Raw genomic sequence first — 21,773 nt, forward strand, 5'->3', positions numbered from 1 at the left:
ATTCAGGATTTGTGTGCATGGTAGCACACACACAAAACTTCCATTGTGTCTTAAAAAGAAAAAAATAATAAAAAACTTGACCTAAAATATAGGGAGCAGTAAAGAACACCAGGGTAATAAACTTATTTCTTAAGTAAATGCAAGGAATACCTTTTAGGCATAAATATCTCTATAGGGCAAGGGGGCTGTTTTTTACATCCCACATGGATTTACACAGGATTTTCACATAACCGTTCAATAGATTAAAAGCAAGAGTAGTGCAGTAGAATTATCAGTCCTGTAGTACATTTACAATGTCTACAGAAATATTAAGAGACAACTTCTGTGAAATCTCTGATTGCAATTGCATGCCTGTCTCCTTTTGCGAGTTGGGGGTCTTGTACATTATATGCTACTTTATCCTTGTAGTCCTTACGCTATTTCTGAATTTATGTAGATTTTTATTTCAAATTCTTTTTTTCTACCTCCTTAAGTAGTTTTTATAACTGTCATCTTTAGCAACAGTCCCACAAAGACCTTTTCTTTTTGAATATATTTATTATGATTTTTGAGAATGTGTCTGGTGCAAGTCATGACGTTTTAGAACTGATGCATATTGTCAGGAGCAGTAGTGTAAGATACTTCTAAGAGGCACGAGTTATCTTGAGCAGATATTGGGGCATTTCTAATTTTGAACAGAGATATTGATCTAGCTATGCTTTATTTTTTCTTGCTTTTCTTTTTATGAATAATTTATTATAGAGACACTGAATCATGAAATTCTGCATGTAGAAATATTGGTTATACTGGACAAATTAACATAACCCTCATATTTTTCTATACTATGTCCTTCTGTACTACTACTGGTTTTGCTTATTGAAATAGCCCTCATTTTGTCTTTTACTCTGCGAATGTATTAATTATGAGAATAATATATCAGATTAAGGAATAGTCAATTCGAAAATACAGTATCTATTGCTTGTTTAATGACAGCAGACACAGAAGGGAATGGAAAGATTAACCCTTTCACTAAGAACAGTACTTACCTCAGATACATATGTAAAATGCCCACTGACTTTAATAAGTGCACTTAGTGAATATGAAATAAATACTGTTAGAGTTTTAACTTTAAATGCCAGATGAATTTACCTTGTACCCATGATATTTTTTTAGGCTAATGCAAAATCTACAAGCATTCTTTTCTTATTCATAATGGGAATAAATGTGACTCTCTTTTAGCTGTATATATATGATCATCAGATTATTGTCATGGGAGTGTGTTTTATAAACACATATATATATTGTCATGGGAGTGTTTTTATAAACACATATATATTAATTTTTTTTCTAATAACATCAAGCTGTATAAAATCTAATTTGTAAGTTAAATAATAAATTGCTCGAAAATAGAATACTCTCCTTAACTTTTTCATGGGTTTTTTGGTTTTTTGGGGTGGGTTTTTAATGTTTTGTTGGGTTTGGGGTGGGTTTTTTGTGTGTTTCTGAGGCTTGGGGTTTCTTTTGGTTGGGTATTTTGTCTGGCACCAGCTTATAATCAGGCACACATTTAGCTGTTTCAAGCTGTCCTGTATCTTCTCATGTTTCTGATCAGGATTCTTCACAAAGTAAGGGGTTTTTTGTACTTTGAGATATTTCAATACAATTTTGTACAATTGTTTCTTATGTTAAGCTACTATATTATAGTCTTATATGGAATAATAAGATAGCACTTTAATAACCCTTTTAAGGAGAAGAGAGCTGTTAGGCCATTGTTAGCTTTCATCTGACTACAGTTTTGTGAAAGTTAATCACTAGCATGGAGATTATTTCAGTTCCCCTTTTTGCAGAACAACATTCAATATTATTTAAATTAAAGCCATTATTTAAAACGTTACTTCTGTAAGGAGTAATGTGAAATATATTGGTACAAAGTTGAATAAGTCTTGTTGGTTGTCAGTCAAGTGCAACAAGACAGAGTTTGTTTGCATGGTATTTATTTGAACTAAATCCCTAACAAGGCTTGTCTGCTAATTGGACTTTGCATTTATGTTGCTAAGTGAGAAGCATTTTGGCTGCAGTATAGGGTGGTAAGACCTACCCAGTGGAATAAACAACTAACATCTGTTATCCTGTCCTGCTCCAGCTTGTCTTTTACCACTTAAGTACTTCAGCCCTAGAGTCAAGGTTATGGAATATGTGGTTCTCTGGCTGTGGTGCATATATTGAAAGGGATGAAATAACACATAGGTAAAGACCAGCCAACCAGGAGATCTTTAGTGCAGCTGGTCCACTTTGCTTTAACCTCTACAAGCCCTACAAATACCAAAACAAAAGCCAAGAGAAGGGTGTATGCTTTGTAGGAGTTGTCAACGCAGCAATTCTAGTGAGCTTCAGTGGTCACCATTATAACAGATTTGACATTTAACGACCCTTAATTCACACTGGTGTCTGAGACATCATGGTATTTCTTCATGTTCTGTGTAAAAATAATTGCTGAATTCCAGAGGGGTCTAGGTAAACAGGTTTCAACAGTAACTGCTGCACAGTTTTGTATGATAATTTTTGTTTGTCGTGGTTAAAACAGTAACATATTCAGTCAAAATTGAATTATTTTGCCCTAAAAAAATTTGGCTTGTTTTTAATGGAATTAGACTTATTTTTCCTGCTGGATTTGATCTTTGCCTATACTAGAGAATTCAACCAACAGCTATGCAATATAATTACGGATAATGTATACTGTTTCATTCCTCTTGAATGCTGAACTGGAGAAACATCTCATAATGATCAAGCAGAAATATTTTTAGGATGAAACTGTGATTGTTTATTCTCTTTGTAAAACAGGTGTTGACCTCCAACCTGGGCAAGTGGCAACAGGAAAAGGAGGATTTACAAGGAAAATCAAAGTTGAGAGGACACCTGTCTCAAACTGCTGGCAAGAGTGAAGCCACACCAGCTCCTTCAAAGAACATTGATTTAGAGATAAAACAGCTGCAGTGCAAACTAAAGGTGACAGAACAGATTATCTAGAGCTGAGGATAATTCGTATGAGCAGTAGTTCATAACTGGGTCAAGCAGACATACGTATACTCACATATGCTAACATTTGTATATCATAGCCAGTGATTAGCAGCTTAGGTGTTAGATTGCCTTTGATGGTAAGATGAAATGTAGTCATAGACAGAACTAGAAGTTACAATTAAAACAATTCCTGCAGATCAAATAGTCCAGACAAGGAGACTTGCTGGGTTTTCGCACAGTGATAAAGTACATCTTGTTGGAAGGTGCTGTGGAATTAGTTAGATGAGAATTCAGTTGATTCCTTTCTTCCTTTACGAAGAAGAAAAGCAATAGCTGTCTGTGAAAGGGGAGCAAAGAATTTGAGCTAATGGGGCAACACTGTTGTGTGTGCGTTACTACTGTCTTTGTCTTCAAAGGGACTATTTTTTTCAATTTGTATTTTTGTAGATTAGCTGGTAGGGAAATACTGACTTGATGATTTCAGTTCTCAGTCTCCGGTGAATCTGTTGCGTGTGAGTGATGTAGATACTGAACTGTGTTGTTCTGAAAGCTTTCTCAGCAGGTGGCCTTGCTCAAGCATATTAATTCTTCTTCTCTTCTCACTGGAGGAAATATATTTGCAACAGAAAGTCTTAAAGTTGGTTTTTCCCATTGTTTTCTGTTAAATAGTAGAAGAAAGAGAAAAGGTCAAAATGGTACAGCTTCGTGCTGCTAGAAAAAACTCCACAGCAGCCAAAGGGTCTGCCAAAGCACCAGCTACAAGAGAAGGCTGTATTACACAATCAACATAGCTGACTCTAAATGCTGGATTAACTGTGCTAGCACACGAGATGTGGGTAATGCTCAGACCTCTTCGTTGTTGACGGTAATCATGGTATTACAGATCTTGGCTATTGCACACTGGATGCATAACATCTAAATTCAGGGATTAGTAAAGGTAGGTCACATTGATAAAGAGATGTGCCCAGCTGGGAGTAGCCATGAAAAGGCACATAAACTGATGTACTTTAATTATGAGAAAGAGGTCTTAAAACCATACACACTGTCTTCTTGAGTATTGTTTTTAGATTTGGGATTGACTAGTCTGCTTCTGTTGCTGGTGAGTGGTAATTTCTGTTAATTAGGGTTGTACCTTTTAGATAAGTATCTTCATTATACAGAAACCTAGCAATCAATTGATCTATGCAAGTAGGAAAAATAAAAAAAATGGGATTTATTTTTTTAAATAGCCTAAGAGTAGCACCCATGCTAGAAGCCTGCTCTATTTGTCTGCCAAATGTGAACAGCAAAATAAATTGCTGAAAAATCAAAGGTTTTTTTGTTTCTGCAGCAGAGGAAACATTTAGCAAGCATATATAAATCTGATATCAAAAATACTAGCATGACTTTTAATTCCTTCTTAAAGATATATTAAATTTTTAATGAAAAAATAAATCATGTATGCAAAACTATATTTAGGATGGAGATAGTCTGTGACCCCAAATGCTAAGCAGTAGAGTAAATTCACTGGTTTCTGAATTGGATGAGAGTTTTTAATAAAAGGGCCTCAAAAACTACTTAATCAAGTTTCTAAAATTCTTAACTTGATTTAAAGCTAGTTCAAGTCCTGCAAGTCACCTTTTAGCAGAAGAATTTGTCAAAGGGTTGTCGATTATTGTTCCAGGCTCTCTAGCTGACTTAAAAAGGAGACACATAGTTACTCTCTTAGATATCTGAATGTATAAGTAGCAAAAGCTTTCCTTATAGCTCAAAATCTCCAAGTACCTGGTTTTATTATTTTTTTTTTTCCTTAGCACTGTCTTTGCAGTGTTTGTTTATGTTGTGTGTAATGACTCCTTGTATCTCTGCCAATAGGAAGAAATGTGTTAAGTGTGGGTGGTGAGTTTGAAAGCAAAATACCGTAAGCATATGTCTTTGCCTCTGAACATGTGCAGGGGCCCACCTACATACTCAAGTTCATGTCTGGTGTGTAAACCACGTAACTGGGTGCTGTGCTTTACACTAATGGAACTCAAGCTCCACAAACAGGTCTTGGGAAACTCAGGAATATTCTGCTAGCATACATCATTTTAACAATTTTCTGGTTATACCTTGCATTATAATAATAGTAAATAGACTAGACAAGTTATTAAGAACAATATTTTACATCTAACTATGCACACAAGAATATATACTCCCCTTGAGGTGCACAGAGTTATGTACAATACTGCCATTAATGTTAATAGGCATTACAACTCTGCACCTAGCAGAGAAATTCTCCTGAAGTATCTTTGTTTACAGCATATCTGATCTGTTTGCTTATTGTTTATACATAGTGAGTAAAAAGCTGTAGTGCAGTGGTTGAATCGGTATACATATAGGCACACATATATGTTGTGCATATGCTTAATACGTATCTTTTGGCAACACTTCTTGGAGTTCTTAAATACCTCAGTGTGGTGTGTTTGAGCTGCCATTTCAGCAATGGCAGTCAATGCTCAGATTGCTAAGATGGCTACTTAGTTAAATTTCTTTTTTTTTCTGTAGGCTGATTCAGATCTGAATTTAGGTCTTGGGTAGATGATATGTGTAATTGCATGGAGGAATAGAGGCACTTCTTTTCTTACTGTATACAAATGAGGAATGGCCAACAACTGTATAATTGTCCTTCACTGAAATGATATGTGCCTGAAAGTTAGGATCATACCTGCTTGTTGTTGTGTTAGTACAGCCAAATGGAAATGTCTGTGTCTTGTGCTTTGAATTTCAGGAGACATGAAAACAATCACTCTTGTAAATTTTCTTGTATTTCCTAATACTCAAGATGAAAGGAATTACTGGACGTTCTTGTGCTGTACAGATGTAGACTCCTTGTGCTGTAGAACTATACCATTCAAAGATGTAGTTCAAATGAAGATCCAGTTTTACTTCTCTTCTGTTACCTTTTCTTCTGACCATGCTATGCAAGAGAAAATGTGGTCCTGATTGGTGCTTGCAAGTGTCCCGGGGAACATCTGTTAACCGTACATTATTAGAACAATGGAAAAGTACTGATTTTCGTCGTTTTTTCCAAGGAATGTGCTTCTGCTTAAGTGTTGCTAGAAAGTAAGAATGCTCCTTTTTACCAGTTAATTTCTAAGAACCTTCATAAAATACATGGAAATTTACACAGATAATGTTTTTCGGAATTTACTGTTGACTGTGATCATTTTTATTCTACTTTATTTATATTTTAATATTTTTCAATATAGAATTTGAATACTGAAACCGTTAAGCAATCGACCACCATTAAGTCACTTAAAAATCAAGTCCAGGAAAAAGAAGAACGGATTCGGGAACTACAAGCGAAGTATGGTCACTTTTCTATCCATTGTGTCTGGTGCCACCCAGTGGCAGCTGTAAAATCGCTTCAACGTTAGCTGTACTTAGGTTTCTAAGAGAGCGATGTATTCTTTATATTGCAGTCTTGCATACTGTTACGGGTTTTTTTTAAAACTGGAGCAGTATATGCTTAAATTTCGGGTTTTTTTAAACTGATGAGTGATTAGCTAGCTACAGTACCTGTATGGCAATAAAGATACCTTAAGTCAGAACTCAGACTCTAGAGTAGGATATTTTATCCTTGATGTAAGTCGAAATGAATTCCTCAGCACTGTTAAACACAGTCTTTCAAATTCAGTAATTCTTTGCCTAGGGGCTAAGAGACATGTCAAGGTTCAGATGCTTAAATAAGATTAAATAGCTACTCTTACATTCATAAAAAAGTTCAAAAAGACAGATGTATTTGTTTCTATTTGAATTGATTAAGGTTTGCTATTCATTTTGAATTTCATAAATTGTCAGGTATGCCACCGAGATTTTTATTCTACCTACTGTAACTGATATAATACTGATCTTCAGTATAGTTTTTTTATAAACCATAAAAAAGCTATTAGTGTATCTGAATTTCTTGTCTGCCCAAGAGTTTAACTCCTCTAACCATTCTGATTTTTTTAATTGAAGAAAGAATGCAGTTTACTTATTGGAAATAATTTCATTTGAAAAATAGACTCTTAAAATGGTTAAATTGTGTTCATTGTTTATTTTCTGTTTCAAAGTGAAACTGAATTTTTCCACCATAAGATTTTAAATTTAAAATAGTCAAAGGATAGCATGCTTTCTTTATAAAATGGATACTAGTTTTTTCATAAGCTGTTAGACATAGTAACCAAAATAACAGTAAGAGTGTAAAGGTGAAACAGATCAAAGAAATTTTTAGATGCACTCTTTTCCTGTTTTTTTTTTTTAATATGATATTGACATTATATTAACAGTGTTGTATTCCTGAACATACTACCATTCATTTTGCTTTCATTGGAAAAAGATACAGATATCTATACATATATCATTATTGCTTATGTTTATATTTAAAATATTAATTTTTGTTATTATACTGGAAGCATTGTATAAGGCATAAATTTCTCATTGAACAAACTTAGTTTTTAGTACATAAGAGTTTTGGGGTTTTTTTGAGCAGTTTCTGACAAAAGCTGATGTTATTTCTAGGTTTTGCATTTTATCTCATCTGACACACAGGGAGAGAGTTTTCTGTGTTTTGCTCAGTATGATGAGAGCAGACTTCCCCATTTCACTTTCTTTTGAAAATAATTTTGCAAAAAATACTGTTTGAATGACTGTTTGAGAGATCAAAGGAATTTAATTAATTAAATTTTGTGGGCTCAGCAGGTTTATTTTTCCCTTTTTTTGATAATAGTTTAAGAATTATTGTGATATCAGCTCAGACTAGCAAAAAGCAAATCACAAATATATTGCATATTTAGAAATAGGTCTGTTTAATAAGAGATTGAAACTGGGTTTAGTACTTGAGAACAGGGTAAATTGCAAGAACTGAATCAGCTTTTGTTTTTAAAAGTATTCTAAAGCTGCAGGCATGATAGATTGTCTACTGCCTTTATACCTTTTAGTTGCATATTAACCAAATTTTCTAATAGTAATATCCAGTCCAATTTCTTCCCGTGCAGAATTTCTCAGTTGGCGAGGGACCTTACTATGAAAAGACATTTGACAGAAGACTTAAGGTCTCGCCTAAAAGCAAATCAAGAAAATGAGAAAACCTCACATGAAACATTGGAAAGTCTTGAGAGAAAGGTATTTCTTTCTTGCTATTCCTAGTTTTTGGAAAAACAGAAGCTGATGGATTTACAGAAGTTATTTCAACACACTATTCATATTAAATCAATATATTGCTTAAAGCAAATAACACACAGTTAATTGAAGGGTGTAATTCCCTCCACTATAATTTGTATGAAATCAGTATATGGTGATAGCTTGAATGGATTCAGCATAATTTAATTTCTCTTCATGATAGGTGTAATTAAATATTAAAGTATTCAGAACACACAGTTGCAAGGATATGCTGTAAGTAGTGGGATTTAGTTTTATGCACTGTAAGTTCATAAAATACAGTAGACCCGAAACAAGGGTGATTTTACATGACATATGCTAATGAAGTCCATGCATCTCTCCTGGCTATAGTAGTTAAATGCTTTAATATGTTAATCTATTTTCTACTGCAGTGTTATGAATGATTCACAGTTCTTAGCTTAAAGTAATTCTAACTGTGTAGGTAGTATTTGACTTCTCTAGCAAATCATTTTCTCCTGCAAAATTTTAGGATGATTTCACTGAGGGTAAGAGAACTTGCATATGGTTTGGCATATTTCTGTGTTATCCAACTGATGTATTGCACTTTGGCCTTTAGTGCCAGAAAAAGATCATGATGTTTGGTTGTCTGTCAGGTTATGCAGCTTATGAATCCAAAATAGAAATAAACAATCTGCCAATTTGCTTTTGTTTGCCTAGAATGCAAGTGCTTGCTGAATATCACAAGCCCTGTTTCTGCTTGCTGTCACAGAGTGTTTTCTGCTCCAGAGAGAGCTACTGTATAACCCTCCATACTAAAGATAAGGTGTTATTAAGAAATCCACAGCCAGAAAGTGAGAACATAAGTAAGCAAGGGAGTTAAGGTATGAGAGCTAAGTATGAGAAAAATACCTGGTTTTGGTTTTAGATAAAAGATTTAGCATGGAATGATGTGCTTTAGTGCTGTACTTTGACTGTTTTAAGCACTGCATTTCCAGAGAATCATATTCCATATATTATTTTGATTATTCCATGTGGAAAATCAGCTTGATAAATTTTACATTATCTTCTCAAAAGATCAAAGAAATTCCCTGTTACTTGATATTGACAGGAAAACTTTGTGATAAGCACTATAGGAAAGCTGAACGATTTTTCAGAGCATTGTTTTTTTTCATTTTACCCCCAATCAGTGTTTACCTTGGATAATCATTATCTAAGAAGCTTTACAGACTGTTAACATATAGACGTTTATTTTCTCAGCTGAGTTTGAATTTATGATTTTATCTCTGACAAAAGAAATTCGTGGAAGTTGTAGTTTACTCCCTTTTGCAATTACTGTAAGTCAAAAATATGAACGAACAACTCTGCAAATGAAGAGCTTTTCTTTATATTTAATACAGGTCAAAACTTTATGTGACAAGATTGTGTGCAAACTGATCTCTGCTGGATCAGCAGTAGAGATTTATTAAAGTCCGCAGTTTCAGAAAAAGATACTTCAATAAAGTTATTTATATAGTTACGTATGTTTGTGTAATATAGATATGCTTAGTTCTGATTTTATTCTAATTTTTGAGTTTTCTGTCTTGATAATCAATGCTCTTGACCTTTCATTATTTCAGGTGAAGGCACTGGCTGAAGACAAAAAAGCTTCCATTGACTCACTGAAACAAAGATTTAATGTAGCTATGAAAGAGAAGTCTCAGTATGAGCAGATGTATCACAAGGCTAAAGATGATTTGGAGAAAAAGGTATAACTAGAGTTTTGATGGCTCCACGGTGGAACTTTTTCATACCTTCCTTTCAAATGAAAAGTTGCAAGGTCATCAGCTTAAACTTTCAGTACAGAAAGGGAGAAAATAGCAGAATAATAGTAATCTGTTTCTCTGATGTTATTCAGTCACACCTCTGAAATTTAGGTACTGAAACGTGGGCACAATGACTGAAAATGAAATTACTTTTTGCCATGAAATTACATATTATATGTTGGAAGTGAAATATTGTGTGATGGCAACCATGGTGTGGGAGGTTGGTTTGTTCATTCATTTTTTTGTAATCCTGTCAGCTTTTGTCATAGCACTGCTATGTCTCTGTGGATGTGTTTTAGGATCTCAAGCTTACCAAACTAGAGAGCGAAATGATTGAGACTGAATGTGCTATGACTGACCTTGAAACTGCTGCATGTCAACAGCTACATGGATTGGCTAAACAGAGTGCACAGGCTTTGGAAACTCTACAGAAGAAGCTGCTGCTTGCCAGTGACAAAGTAGAAGAGTTGAAGACATTTGTGAAGGTTTGAATGTTGATTTTCTTCTGAGTGTTCACCTGAAAAAATGTATTTTTGATTGAAAGCAAATAAAAGATTAAGCAAGGCTTTGATGCACTCCCTGTTCCAGAACAATATTTGTAGTTCCTGCAGTGTTCTGGTGTTAGGTTTCAATGAGGAGAAAGAATCAGTGCCTCTCTCCCAGACTTTCAAAGACTTCCACAACTTTTATTGGTCATCTTTTTATGTATAGCTGCCATATACTTGTTCCCAAAAAAAGGTGCTTGGTTGTGTATCAGATTACTTTGCAGCAAAAAAAAATTCCAACGCATTTAATATAATAACTCATGTTGATTACTGTGAATTACCTCATTTTCCATATGCATGTGCTTCTTGTTTTAGAAATACTAAATAAGGAAGCTTCCATGTTGCAAAATTGAAAGCCGTTTTAAGAGCAGTATGTAGAATATTGTTTCCTTACATTCCTTCCAGGGAAGTGGTCACAGCACCGGCCTGACAGAGTAGTGTTTGGACAGTGCTCTCAGACACGTGGTGTGACTCTTGGGGATGGTGCTGAGCAGGGCCAGGAGTTGGACTTTGATGATCCTTGTGGGTCTCTTCCAACTCAGAATATTTTTTTATTGTATTAATTTAGCATATAACTACTGTATACCAACTTTCAAAGTAGGCTATTCCTTATTAGCCCAAGAAACAGAGCTACTTCTCTACTGCTCTTGGATTTCTGTAGAAGTAAGCTGCTTTCAGATATGTTTGAGCAAGCTGAAGCATTCAAAGTAAAGAGTAATGGTATTTTGATGCACTGGAAAAAGAAGGCATGTATAGTTCAAGAAAAACTTTCAACACTGGATTGAAATTTAGTAACTTAAATACTTGTGCACGCCTTTCTGTCATCATCAGGTGAAAAGTCACTCTGCAGAGCAGTTTTCAGACCTTTAGCATTTGCCTGAAATCATCCCATGTTCAGTTCAGTTGCAAAGTTCATATAAAATTCATATGAAAAAAGACTGAATGATGTTGAATACACTTTAAAATCCTAAATTCAAATAATTCAAAGCTAATTTATCTAAGTTGAAAATAATGATTGGTTTTCACAAAAAAAGTGCCTGTTATTTAAAAAAATGAGTTATTTTAAAGTTTGTGTTTAAAATAAAGGCTATTTTCTGTTTGCCTTTTGATGTAACTTTTGCAAAAGAAGTATAAAACTGATCACTATGCCTGTTCATTCAGAAATATGCTGCCTATTCTTGAACAAACTGTAAATTTTCATGAGAGAAAATGTGTTTTCTTCTAATACTGAATGTTCTCTAAGAGGAAGAAATAGATGTTCTTTCCACAGCTGCATGCTTATTTTTGGATCAATATGGGAAAACCTGAATTAATCTAATGTATTATCTATTATTTTTAGTTAAGTACTCCTGTGTCATTGATGACAGAGAGAAGCAATTCAGTCTCCATTCAGACTGCTATGAATTTTGGAATTTCTTCATTTAATAAAGTGAAGGGAGAAGTTATAGAAATAAGGAGATAAACCAATCATACTATCAATATTTTACATACTGTCTTAATGAAAAGTTTTTCAAAAGTTAGAAAATGAGAAAATGAAAGGTCTTCTGTTCTCAAAAGTAGCTGTAGTGAGCAGAATCACCTATTAGCATCTATAATGATAACTTTATTCATTGTTGGATAAGATGACAGCTTCATTGTTAATTACCATGAATACTCATTAGCACTTGCACAGTTACACTATATGTGAAAAAAATTTTAATAAGAAAATTTCTCTTCAAGTAGTAGTAATAATAACAATAACAAAAATATTAATAATAACAATTATATTTAGCTAATAATACCTACTTTCTTGCCTAGATAGAAAGAATATGCATGCATATTTCAAGTAACCTTTTTACTGACCACTGTTCCTCTGCAGAAAGATTTTTTGAAAACAAAGATAGTATCTATAAGTAAACTACTTTGTTTAGTTGGGTGCTAAAATCAGATAACAATATACCACTGTAAAAAAGTAAAATCTTTGACAATTCGGTGGAATTGTGCAGTATGTCAAGTAAATCCTGTTAAAATACCTCTTGTGTATCTGATGTTATAACAAGGTATTGTGACAGTACTTACCGTAATAAATAGCAGTACTGCTTCCTCTTGAAGAGGAGCTCTACTTTTGAAGTCTGGTCTCCCTTGTTTCTACTCTTGTGGATAGCTGTCAGTTTTTTGTCCCCTGATCTTGATTCTCACTCCAGTTCCTGTAACTCAAATAAGTTTTTCCATATAGAGATCAAGTTTAACCTATATATATCACTTAAACAGGTTAACAAAATTATATGACCGTCCAATCTTCATCTGCTATTCTGATGGCTTCATAAGCTTTACTTCTTTTTCAGAGTGCAAGTGTAATTTTCTCCTCATTCATAAATTGAATGCGGTTACTTGTTCTACCCATTCCATGTCTCTTTGACATTATATAGTTCTTTTGTAACATACAACAATTAAATTATTTTAGAGTTTCTAATTAACAGTTATAGCTATTAATGGGAGAACAGGGGAACTTCAGAGAAAAGAGTGTGACTCTTTATAGCAGGCAGTGTTACTTGCTTTTAGAGCTACTGATAGCACAGAACCACAGGATCTTGGATCTCTTTGGGTCAAGATAATAAGTTGCAAAACCTAGGGAGGAGGTTTCTTGTAGAAGTCCAATATGCACCACTGGATCACATTAGAGGATATGGTGAGTTACTAATTGAGCACATGTTTCTAATGTAATGTAATATAGTGTTGCATTGCTGTGGTCACCCCAATTTGGGACAGTTAGGCAATGAACTAACATCGCTAGATTGTAGAATCTAGTAATAGTTTCTGAAAATGGTGAAAGGAATACTTGTAAACAAAAGTTGCTGAATCCAATATGTTCTAAGTAATTATTTGGTTTATTTTTGTTGGAGTGTGGGATAGGGATCAGGCATTATGTCCTGAATGACTTTCAGTGGGAATCAACAGGATGCCTAATATAGGTTAATTCAGAGCTATTTATTTCTCCAAAGCTGTTAAGAGGAAGATATAGGCTAGTAGGAAATATGAATAGAAATTGTGGATGGTAACAGTTTATTAAGTAATCAAAAAACCACTGTTGCATAATTAGATGGTAGCTCCTTATAAATACCTGTTTCATTTTGGTAGAAAAGGGAGCAAAGTATTTAGAAATAAAAGGCAATATAAACAAAGTGGAAAATAGATTATAGATAATAATCTGAAAATAAAAGCAGCAATGGAGTATAAAAGATGGAAAAGAGACTAAGGAAATCAAGAGGAAATATGTGGGTAGCAAGGCCAGGAACAGTAGTAAACAGGCAGGATTTAAAAATGTACTGCTACTAAGGTAGCTATTACAGGGCAGATACAATCTATCATTAGATAACGCTATAACTGTGTAAAGACAGAGGTCAATTAATATTTCTCTTCTGTTTCTGGAATGAAGTAGGCTGATATCTTATGAAGATGCTGCAACATCCTTAATCATTAGTAGCCAAGGGAAGAGTTTTAACATTTTCTAAAAAGAGGTAGTAATTTTGAATTGAGAATTTTTACAGCTTACAACTTTATAGAGCTGGTTAAGAAATTTTTCTCTTGCTGATTTTCATTTTGAATAAGTATTCAAAGTTAGTGCATATATATTATAACACTGCCTAGAGTCTAAAAGGATGATAATATTGAGTCAATATTCAGAAAAGGCAATATTTTATGTTCATTAGTCTGACCTAATTTCTGAATAAAATACTGATACAGAATTCAATTATTAAAGTATTAAAGCATGGGAGTATAGTTATACTTCTTAGAATGCCTTTATGGAAAGCAAACTGTATTGAGTAAATCTGGGCGTTTTTTTGGAGAGTACTACAAGTCAGTTGATAAAGATTACTATTTGTTTTAATATACTTTTTTAAGGTGTCTGACCTACTACTGAGATGTTGAGATAAGAAAAATAGGCTATACAATATCAATAGTATGTTAAATGGATTAAAAATAGCTCATGCAGTTGATCTGAAAAATAAATCATTAAATGTAGGTGTTTTTTAGAGTGCTGTAATGATCAGAACTAAACTTGATTATTAAACGTTTTCACAAAATTCATATCCTGATAAAATTTTTCCATGTCATTTATAAAGACTAAGAAATAGTAATGAAAGTAAGGCTTTAAGTATGTCAGCTGACCAAATAATGAAAATGCGAGCTACCTGGAAGAAGGATCAGGTGGCTCTGAGAGTACTTCAGAAGCATTTTCTAGAGCTCATATCTTTATCCCATCCCACTTCCATCAGCACCATAAATTCTCTTTGAATCATGCATTCAGTTTTTATGGTGGACCATTGCTCAGGATTTTCTATAATATGTACTTTCTGATCCTCAGGTGGGTCCTGCCAGTTATGTGCAGCACAGCAACCGAAGCAAAATGTTCTTTGTTGTGTGTTTGTAGTACTTGTGAGAACTCATGCAGAAAATAGCCATTGGATAAAGTTAAAAAATTGCTATTAGACTGCTTGGCTGGATTTCTATTGAAAATACAGTACAACATATTAGTTTATTATGAAACTGTCCAAAATCCTGCATGAATTCTGTGTTCCAGCATGTTCTATTTTTTACAGTCCTCTAGACTTTGACCGTATGTTTCTGTTAGAGACCTTTGTAAGCCAAGACCCAGTAGTGTCATCTGTCCCATTCGACTTGTACATCAGCAAAACTCATTTTAATCTGCAGTGATGACACCTGCCTGAGCATATCAGAACTTTTCTGACCTTGAGAAGGATTGTTTTGATAAGGCATCTGTATTCAACTGTGGCAGTAATGAATAGGTGATGGCAGCTGAATGCTTTGAAATCAGTTGAGTGCACTTCTCACTTCCATAATGCCTTTGTCATTTGGGACTTGTGTGCCTTCCACAGAGGATACCCACTGCAGCACAGTGCACATCTGGTGTGTTCTGGCATTGTTCTTGATAGGTCTGCAGTACAACCATCTGATAAAATTGACTGCCAAAATCAAGACCCGTGGCAGTTCACTTGGCAAGCTTAATGGATCTAAGTGGGATCTAATACACTCTTAAGACAGCTGCCCTCATTTTGGCTATTCAGAGCAGGGCTTAAGCTACGTGCATTTCCCCCCCCCCCTCTTCTTTGACATTCCTCTTTTCTTGTGTCACAGGACTTATATCACCTCTGCTTGGCCAAGTGGTGGTCTGCCAGTTATTTGCCATTCAGTCAGTTTACCTTATATCCTAATATATGTCAATCTCTATTACCTTTCTGCAGTTTACCTTGAATACTGATGTAAATTTCGGCTGTAGTTCAAAATAGAGGTTTAGGTAAGTTAACACTTCTGTTGAAAAGCAACACCCCCGAGTGAACCTCACTCCTCATTTCTGCCCTTACAAAACTTCATCCCTACTCCATTTCTGAAATGTCATCATAGATATTATCTGGGTCAGTTGTGAGCTAGTTCATGAAAATTCAATTAACCGTCTAAAAACCCACACCACCAGCTTTTGTGTACCACAGAGTGTCAGAACAGGGACAGGTTTACATGTTTGCAGGATGGGGATGCTGGGACTGCGCCTTAGTGGCAGTGCTAATTGAAAATTTTACATGTAACTTTGTACTGTTGCAAACAATAGCGGATTAGATAGTGACTGGCCACATTAAAAACTCCTATTATCTGGCAAATTCCTGTTATTTACTATCATTGTCTTTTTCTCTTGAGCTGTTCTGTGTTGGTTCAAGATAGAGCATTGCTAGGAAGTATGTTCTTCTCAGCATGGGTGTATACAGATCTTGTCCTATTTGGTCTTTATGTATAAACAAAAAATGTATAAAAATGTATAAAAATGTATAAAAAAATTAGACATGATTAGTTGGGTTGGAAGGCATGAATATTTGGGAAATATTCGGTTGGTTTTTATCAGGTGCTTTACAACATAAGAACAACAAAGTACATTTCTACTGTCTGTACTTTCAATCACAAAGTCAGTTTTTCAGACACAAGGAAATCCTTGCAGGGGACTCTCCGAATTCTCCAGTTACAGTGAGACAGCAAGAGATATTCTTCATAGAACCTTCCTGTTGCTGAATGCATTATCAAACCCCATGGATTCAATTCTCCTGGCAGTACTACTGCTCCAACGTCTTCAGGCCCAGAATGATGGGACGCAGTTTTTCAGATGCAGATCAGATGCAGAATGATCATTTGTTTCCTTATCTGAAAAAAAAGCACATAATGGGTAACTGTAAAATTCAGTATTTGGCAAAAACAGACTAACTTTTTATGGAAGTAGAACTATGCTGTACAGATGAAAACTGGCTTATTTTGAAAATTTTATGCAATTTTATCTGAACTGTGCCAGTTTGGAAGTGTTGTTTGACCAAAGAAAGATTTCTTCAGCAAGTCGCTGGGACATTTTGCAAACAACAGCAGATATTATCACATAAATCAGCACTGTCAGTTTTGATTTGGAAGTGGACACCTTTAATATGTCTTCAAGTTGCTAGAAAATTTTCCCCACTGGGAACATTTGAGAGCCAAAAGATAAGTATATTTCATTTATTACACTCCAAACTGTCAACACTTTACCTAGAAAAGTATACCCAGAATGATTATTTTGTATTGTGTGGAGTACATGATAAGTCTGCCAATCCGTTCATTCAGAATCAGCATAACATTTGATTCCAGGAATATGTTCCCCTATGACGAGAATCAGTCGTCTTACCTGTAGAATATGCACCTTAAAAGATGGTGTCCTATATGCAAAGCAGAATTTGTGTAACTGAGAAAACCTCACCATTAAAAAAATTTGGCATTTTTTGCTTCTTCATTGTGCATGCTACTTCAGGGAAAAAAAGAGAAACACAGCTTTTATTATGAAATACCAACCTTTCTTGGTTCTGAGAAGAAATTTGTGATAAATTAAGATAATCTCCATCAGGATTGCTCTGCATCTGGGATTTAGGCAAATTGAATCAGAGACCTGAATAGTGACAGTGAATATCTATTAGACTGTAAACAGAATAATAGGCCTTGTGAATTTTAATGAATGAAATGAATGGCTGAATTCTTACCATTTACAGAAGGCATATGATTACTGATATATACAGTGTGCCAGGAACAGCATATAATGTAGATGTCTTAATGGATAAAATCTTGATAAATAAAAAGGAAGAATAAAGAGGAAGATATTGAAAAGCTTTTCCTTACTCTACTTTTTCTTTGCCTTTTTAGACATGGAAGGATAACACTTCACCTTGGTTTTTGACTATGATAGGTAAAGACCATAAATGATGTAGCTTAAAATATATTGAATGTTTTTATATCCTACTTTTTATCTAATTCTGTATTAAGAATTTAGGGATGTTGATTTAGAGGATTCAACTATGTAACCAAGTTTTAAGGTGTGTCAGGTTTTTGTACGTGCACATGTATGTCTCATGCAAAGTTTAGATGCATGTCTCACATACACAGGTGACTTTGTTGATAGTGGTGCTATTTTCATTTTTCTTAGAGTGCATGAGAATCATTTTCACAGACCATGACTCCATAATGGTAGACAGTGTGTGAACAGGTCCAACAAACTTGAACTGAACGGGAGACTGATTTCACCAACTCTCAAAAAAGTTTGTTTGTGCCTCAGTAAAAAAAAAATCACCTAAGTTTAACAGAGAATGAGATTGAAACAGGATCAGCTGGATCAGCTGGGCACTACTTGGAGATTCTGTACTGCACTTCCTGGAAGGGTCTAGATCCACCTGGGATTTCTTTAAATGGATTGGAGAGACTTCTTTTTAAAGCTCTTACTCAGCTCTCTGCTGGACATAGAAAGGTGCTTAGTTTTAAGATAATGGCCAGTTTGGGGTCTAAAAGACAGAAACAATGTTGACTGAAAAAAGAAGTAACTGGAAGACTTCAGGGGTGGACATATGAGTACATACTAAAGGGTCTGGGCTTGAAGTGATTAGAAAGCCTTTTGGCAAAAAACCAGGAAAACTAGCAAAACTTGGAAAGGAGGAAAAAGGTCTCCAGTAATGATTTATTTAAGAGTTCTTGTAGAAATAATTGTTTAATGTATGTCAATCAAATTGCTAAGAAAGTGAGCCATAGCAGGGAGAACATAAAGCACTCATATACAGGGTCTTGTGAAGTGTCCGCAGTAACTTGGGAACTAAGGGGATTCCCGAAGGCACTTGCCAAATGGGCTTCAGAGAAGTAAGAAGAGCCCTAGGAAGACAGAAACATTAAAAAACTCAACTAACTAAAATATTTTAAGGAAACACAGTTGGTAAGTTTTATGGGATTTTTTAAGAGTCTAAGTAATGCCAGAGCTGGCCTCTTAAGCTGGGTTTCAGACAGGTTTGTTTCAGTCGTGCAGTGGCAGTGGTCTTGCTCAGAGCATCTGATTTGTCGTTCTTAGGCTTTTTGTGTGTTTCTGCAGAAAGATAGCATAAGCTTAGGCACTGAGCTGAGTGTCAGGAAATCATGGTGTTCTTCACATCTTGGTCACTGACCTGCTATGTGACCTTTGGAGTGTTGCTTCACCTCAGTATTTCTTGGTCTGCCCTGAATGTCTTTGTTTGCTACATCCAGTACAACTGTGCTGACTTTGTCTGCCCTAACTGTTCAAGATAATAAACTCTCTAAGATCCCAGGCATCTCTTGCTGCACATGTGAAGATCTAATCTCTGTCAGTGCCTTTTTTTCCCTCTGTGTAAATAAGTGTAATATATGAAGTTTTAAAGGAATGATGGTAGTTTTGCTAGCACCTGTGTAAATCAGTGGAAATTCTGTTGAAACCAAAGAATTTACAGCAGGCTAAAAATTAATATAAATGAGGTAGTACTTAAATGCAGAAGTAAATAGGACTTTAAATTATTATTATTGCCTATTCCACATAAATAGAATTTTAGAAACCAATATATTTTGGCAGAAATATTCTGCCTGTCATTCCATACTGATTATACATATTTCAACTCATTCTCTGCTAGAAGAAAACTATTATTTTTTCTCTGTTATAGGTCACAAAACATGGTAATTGTGCTGAAAATTTAGCAACAGTACAATGAAAGCTATGGAGTGTTTGCTGCGTCAGCCTGAAAACATTTGGGTCTACAGTTCAAGTTTTTGACAGTCCTAAATCTTAATGTACAGGAGAGATTAGATAATTATAAAGCTGTAAAATTATATATGACCATAGGTCCCTCATATTAGTAAGTACCTGCTGTTTGTTCTATAAATGAGGTGTACAGCTGGTGTAATAAGTTCTACTTAAAGGTATTAAAAAGAATGTAATGAGAAAAAGCAGATTTTTAAGACGATTTCAAGCTTTAAGTGGGATAGTTAAACAGTTATTAGGAGAGGATTAGAAAACAAAAAGAGAAAAAAGCTAACCAGTAGTACAAAGCCCATTAATTTTTATTCACAAAGGGAATTTTAAAAAATGTAACTATACTGTTAAGAATACATGGTATATTCTCTACTGAAATATAAACTACATGGCCACAATAAGCCCATTGCTGTATCTTTGCTTTAATATGGCTTGTTTTGAAGACAACCTAAAATTAAAAATTGTCCATGATTTAAGTCAATTGTCCATAAATTTGTAAATAAATTAATGGTTTTTTTAGAACATAGCACAATGTATTCCATTTCCTTTTCTTATAATGTCCAATACAGGTTGAAATATTTTAAGTGTTCTTCCCTATGGTTTTCTGCACCTGGAGATGGTTAAGAAAATGCAGTCAAAAGAACATTCTCAATTTTCTACTCATAAATATATGGTTATAAAGAAACTCTTTGTTTTCAATAGTTTTGAATCCAGAAGGAATGGTATTCTGCTACAGTACGTAGGATGAGGTATTTTGGAGAAATGGGGAGCCAGCCAAGGTAGGCTTTCACCCCTAATGGCAAGTAGGAATATCACAATTTAAGTCAGCATAGTTATACAAATTCAGATCTTGCCTTTGATAGGGATCAGATTATCAAATTTTATGCAACACAGTTACTAATTTCTGTCATTGTACCTTATTATTCTTACTACATTTTAACTGGGTTTTTTGGGGTCTGCAGTACTAAGGGCCAGGAAGCTGAAGTTTTGTATGCAAATGCTGAAATTATCAGGCCCTTTTTACACTGTGTGACTCAAGGGATTTTCAGAAAAGCTGCAATGCATTTAGCTTTCATAGTTGAAAAAAAAATACTGTGCAAATCTGTGTACACTTCTTTAGATGTTTGGTTTGGGATGTTATGGATTCACCTATTCTAGTTCACAATCTGTCATCCATAGCTCAGAGCCATGGAAGAGGCAGGGTTGGGCTAGGATGTTGGACTGCAAACTGGAGATAGCTTTTGCCACTAGGATAGAAGAGAATGGTAATATTTTAAATTACTTCAATGAATTTTTCAGATCTTGTCTGTTAGGTTCTTAGTTATGCTCTTGTGTGTTCACGTTTGCCTGTATTAATTGACATGGAAAATCAGGTTGTAGATGCAACTGTGGTATCACATTATTTTTTACTCTCAGACAGCAGTTTCTCTATATTTATGTATAATGGAATTCTTACAGGTCATCAGTAAAGCAGTTTGTCGGGGTCCCTTCCCCCCTGCCGTGTGGTCCTGGGAGAGGGGCCCTGGGGGGAGGCACAGGGTTTCCCCAGCCCCTGGTCAGCCTCGTTCCCCATTGGTTGTTTAAAAGGGATAAAATGGGAATGGACTGCTTCTCAGGAAGAAGCACTGCAATTGCTGCTTTTGAAGCAACAGCTCACCAAGCCCTGGGCCCTATTCATCCTACAGATCCTTTCCAGGTGGAATGGGGATTTGCCTCCTCAGGGTTGTCAGTACATACACGTGTTGCAAGAATCCCCAACTGCAACAAATGGTTGGAGAATGCTGGCAAGACATCGATCCCTTGGGACAGTGACTGTGATTTGTGAGTAAACTCTGGATTTCTCTTCTTGTTCTCGTTTTGCAGTTCCATCTCTAAACTATGGAGGAACCGTGGAAAGACTCATGGCCCTCAGAGCTGCATATGGACATTTATCTTAAACTTGAAAAGATTCTTGAACAACGATTTATAAATTTTAGCTTAATTCAAGCTCAAAAGGAACTGAAACATTTCCTTTCATGGTTGTTTAAGAACTTTTTCTATGTTTCTTGGGATTTGATTCTTACCAAAGACTTTTGGAACAGCGTTTGGACACAGTTAATTTCTGAGTCAAAATATATGCCGATGGAAGAATATTTTCGTGAATATTATTTAATTACTGAGGCTGTTGAGCAATGTCAGCTGTGTCCTTGCGAAGTTAAAACTGCTTCAGGGACTGTGCAACCCAGG

General features: G+C 35.0%; 1 protein-coding gene across 1 annotated transcript in view; it reads left to right on the forward strand.

Moving 5' to 3' along the window:
• CNTLN (centlein) overlaps positions 1-21,773 on the forward strand; it is a gene marked incomplete at its 5' end in the record, with an annotated part of 154,931 nt that overhangs the window by 115,599 nt on the left and 17,559 nt on the right. Inside the window, 5 exon segments of the mRNA XM_017730583.1 lie at positions 2,821-2,985; positions 6,228-6,325; positions 7,998-8,124; positions 9,738-9,866; positions 10,223-10,408. Of these exon segments, the coding sequence (XP_017586072.1) occupies positions 2,821-2,985; positions 6,228-6,325; positions 7,998-8,124; positions 9,738-9,866; positions 10,223-10,408 (705 nt within the window).

The sequence above is a fragment of the Corvus brachyrhynchos genome, unplaced genomic scaffold (assembly GCF_000691975.1).
Source record: "Corvus brachyrhynchos isolate BGI_N302 unplaced genomic scaffold, ASM69197v1 scaffold93, whole genome shotgun sequence".
NCBI lineage: Eukaryota > Metazoa > Chordata > Aves > Passeriformes > Corvidae > Corvus > Corvus brachyrhynchos.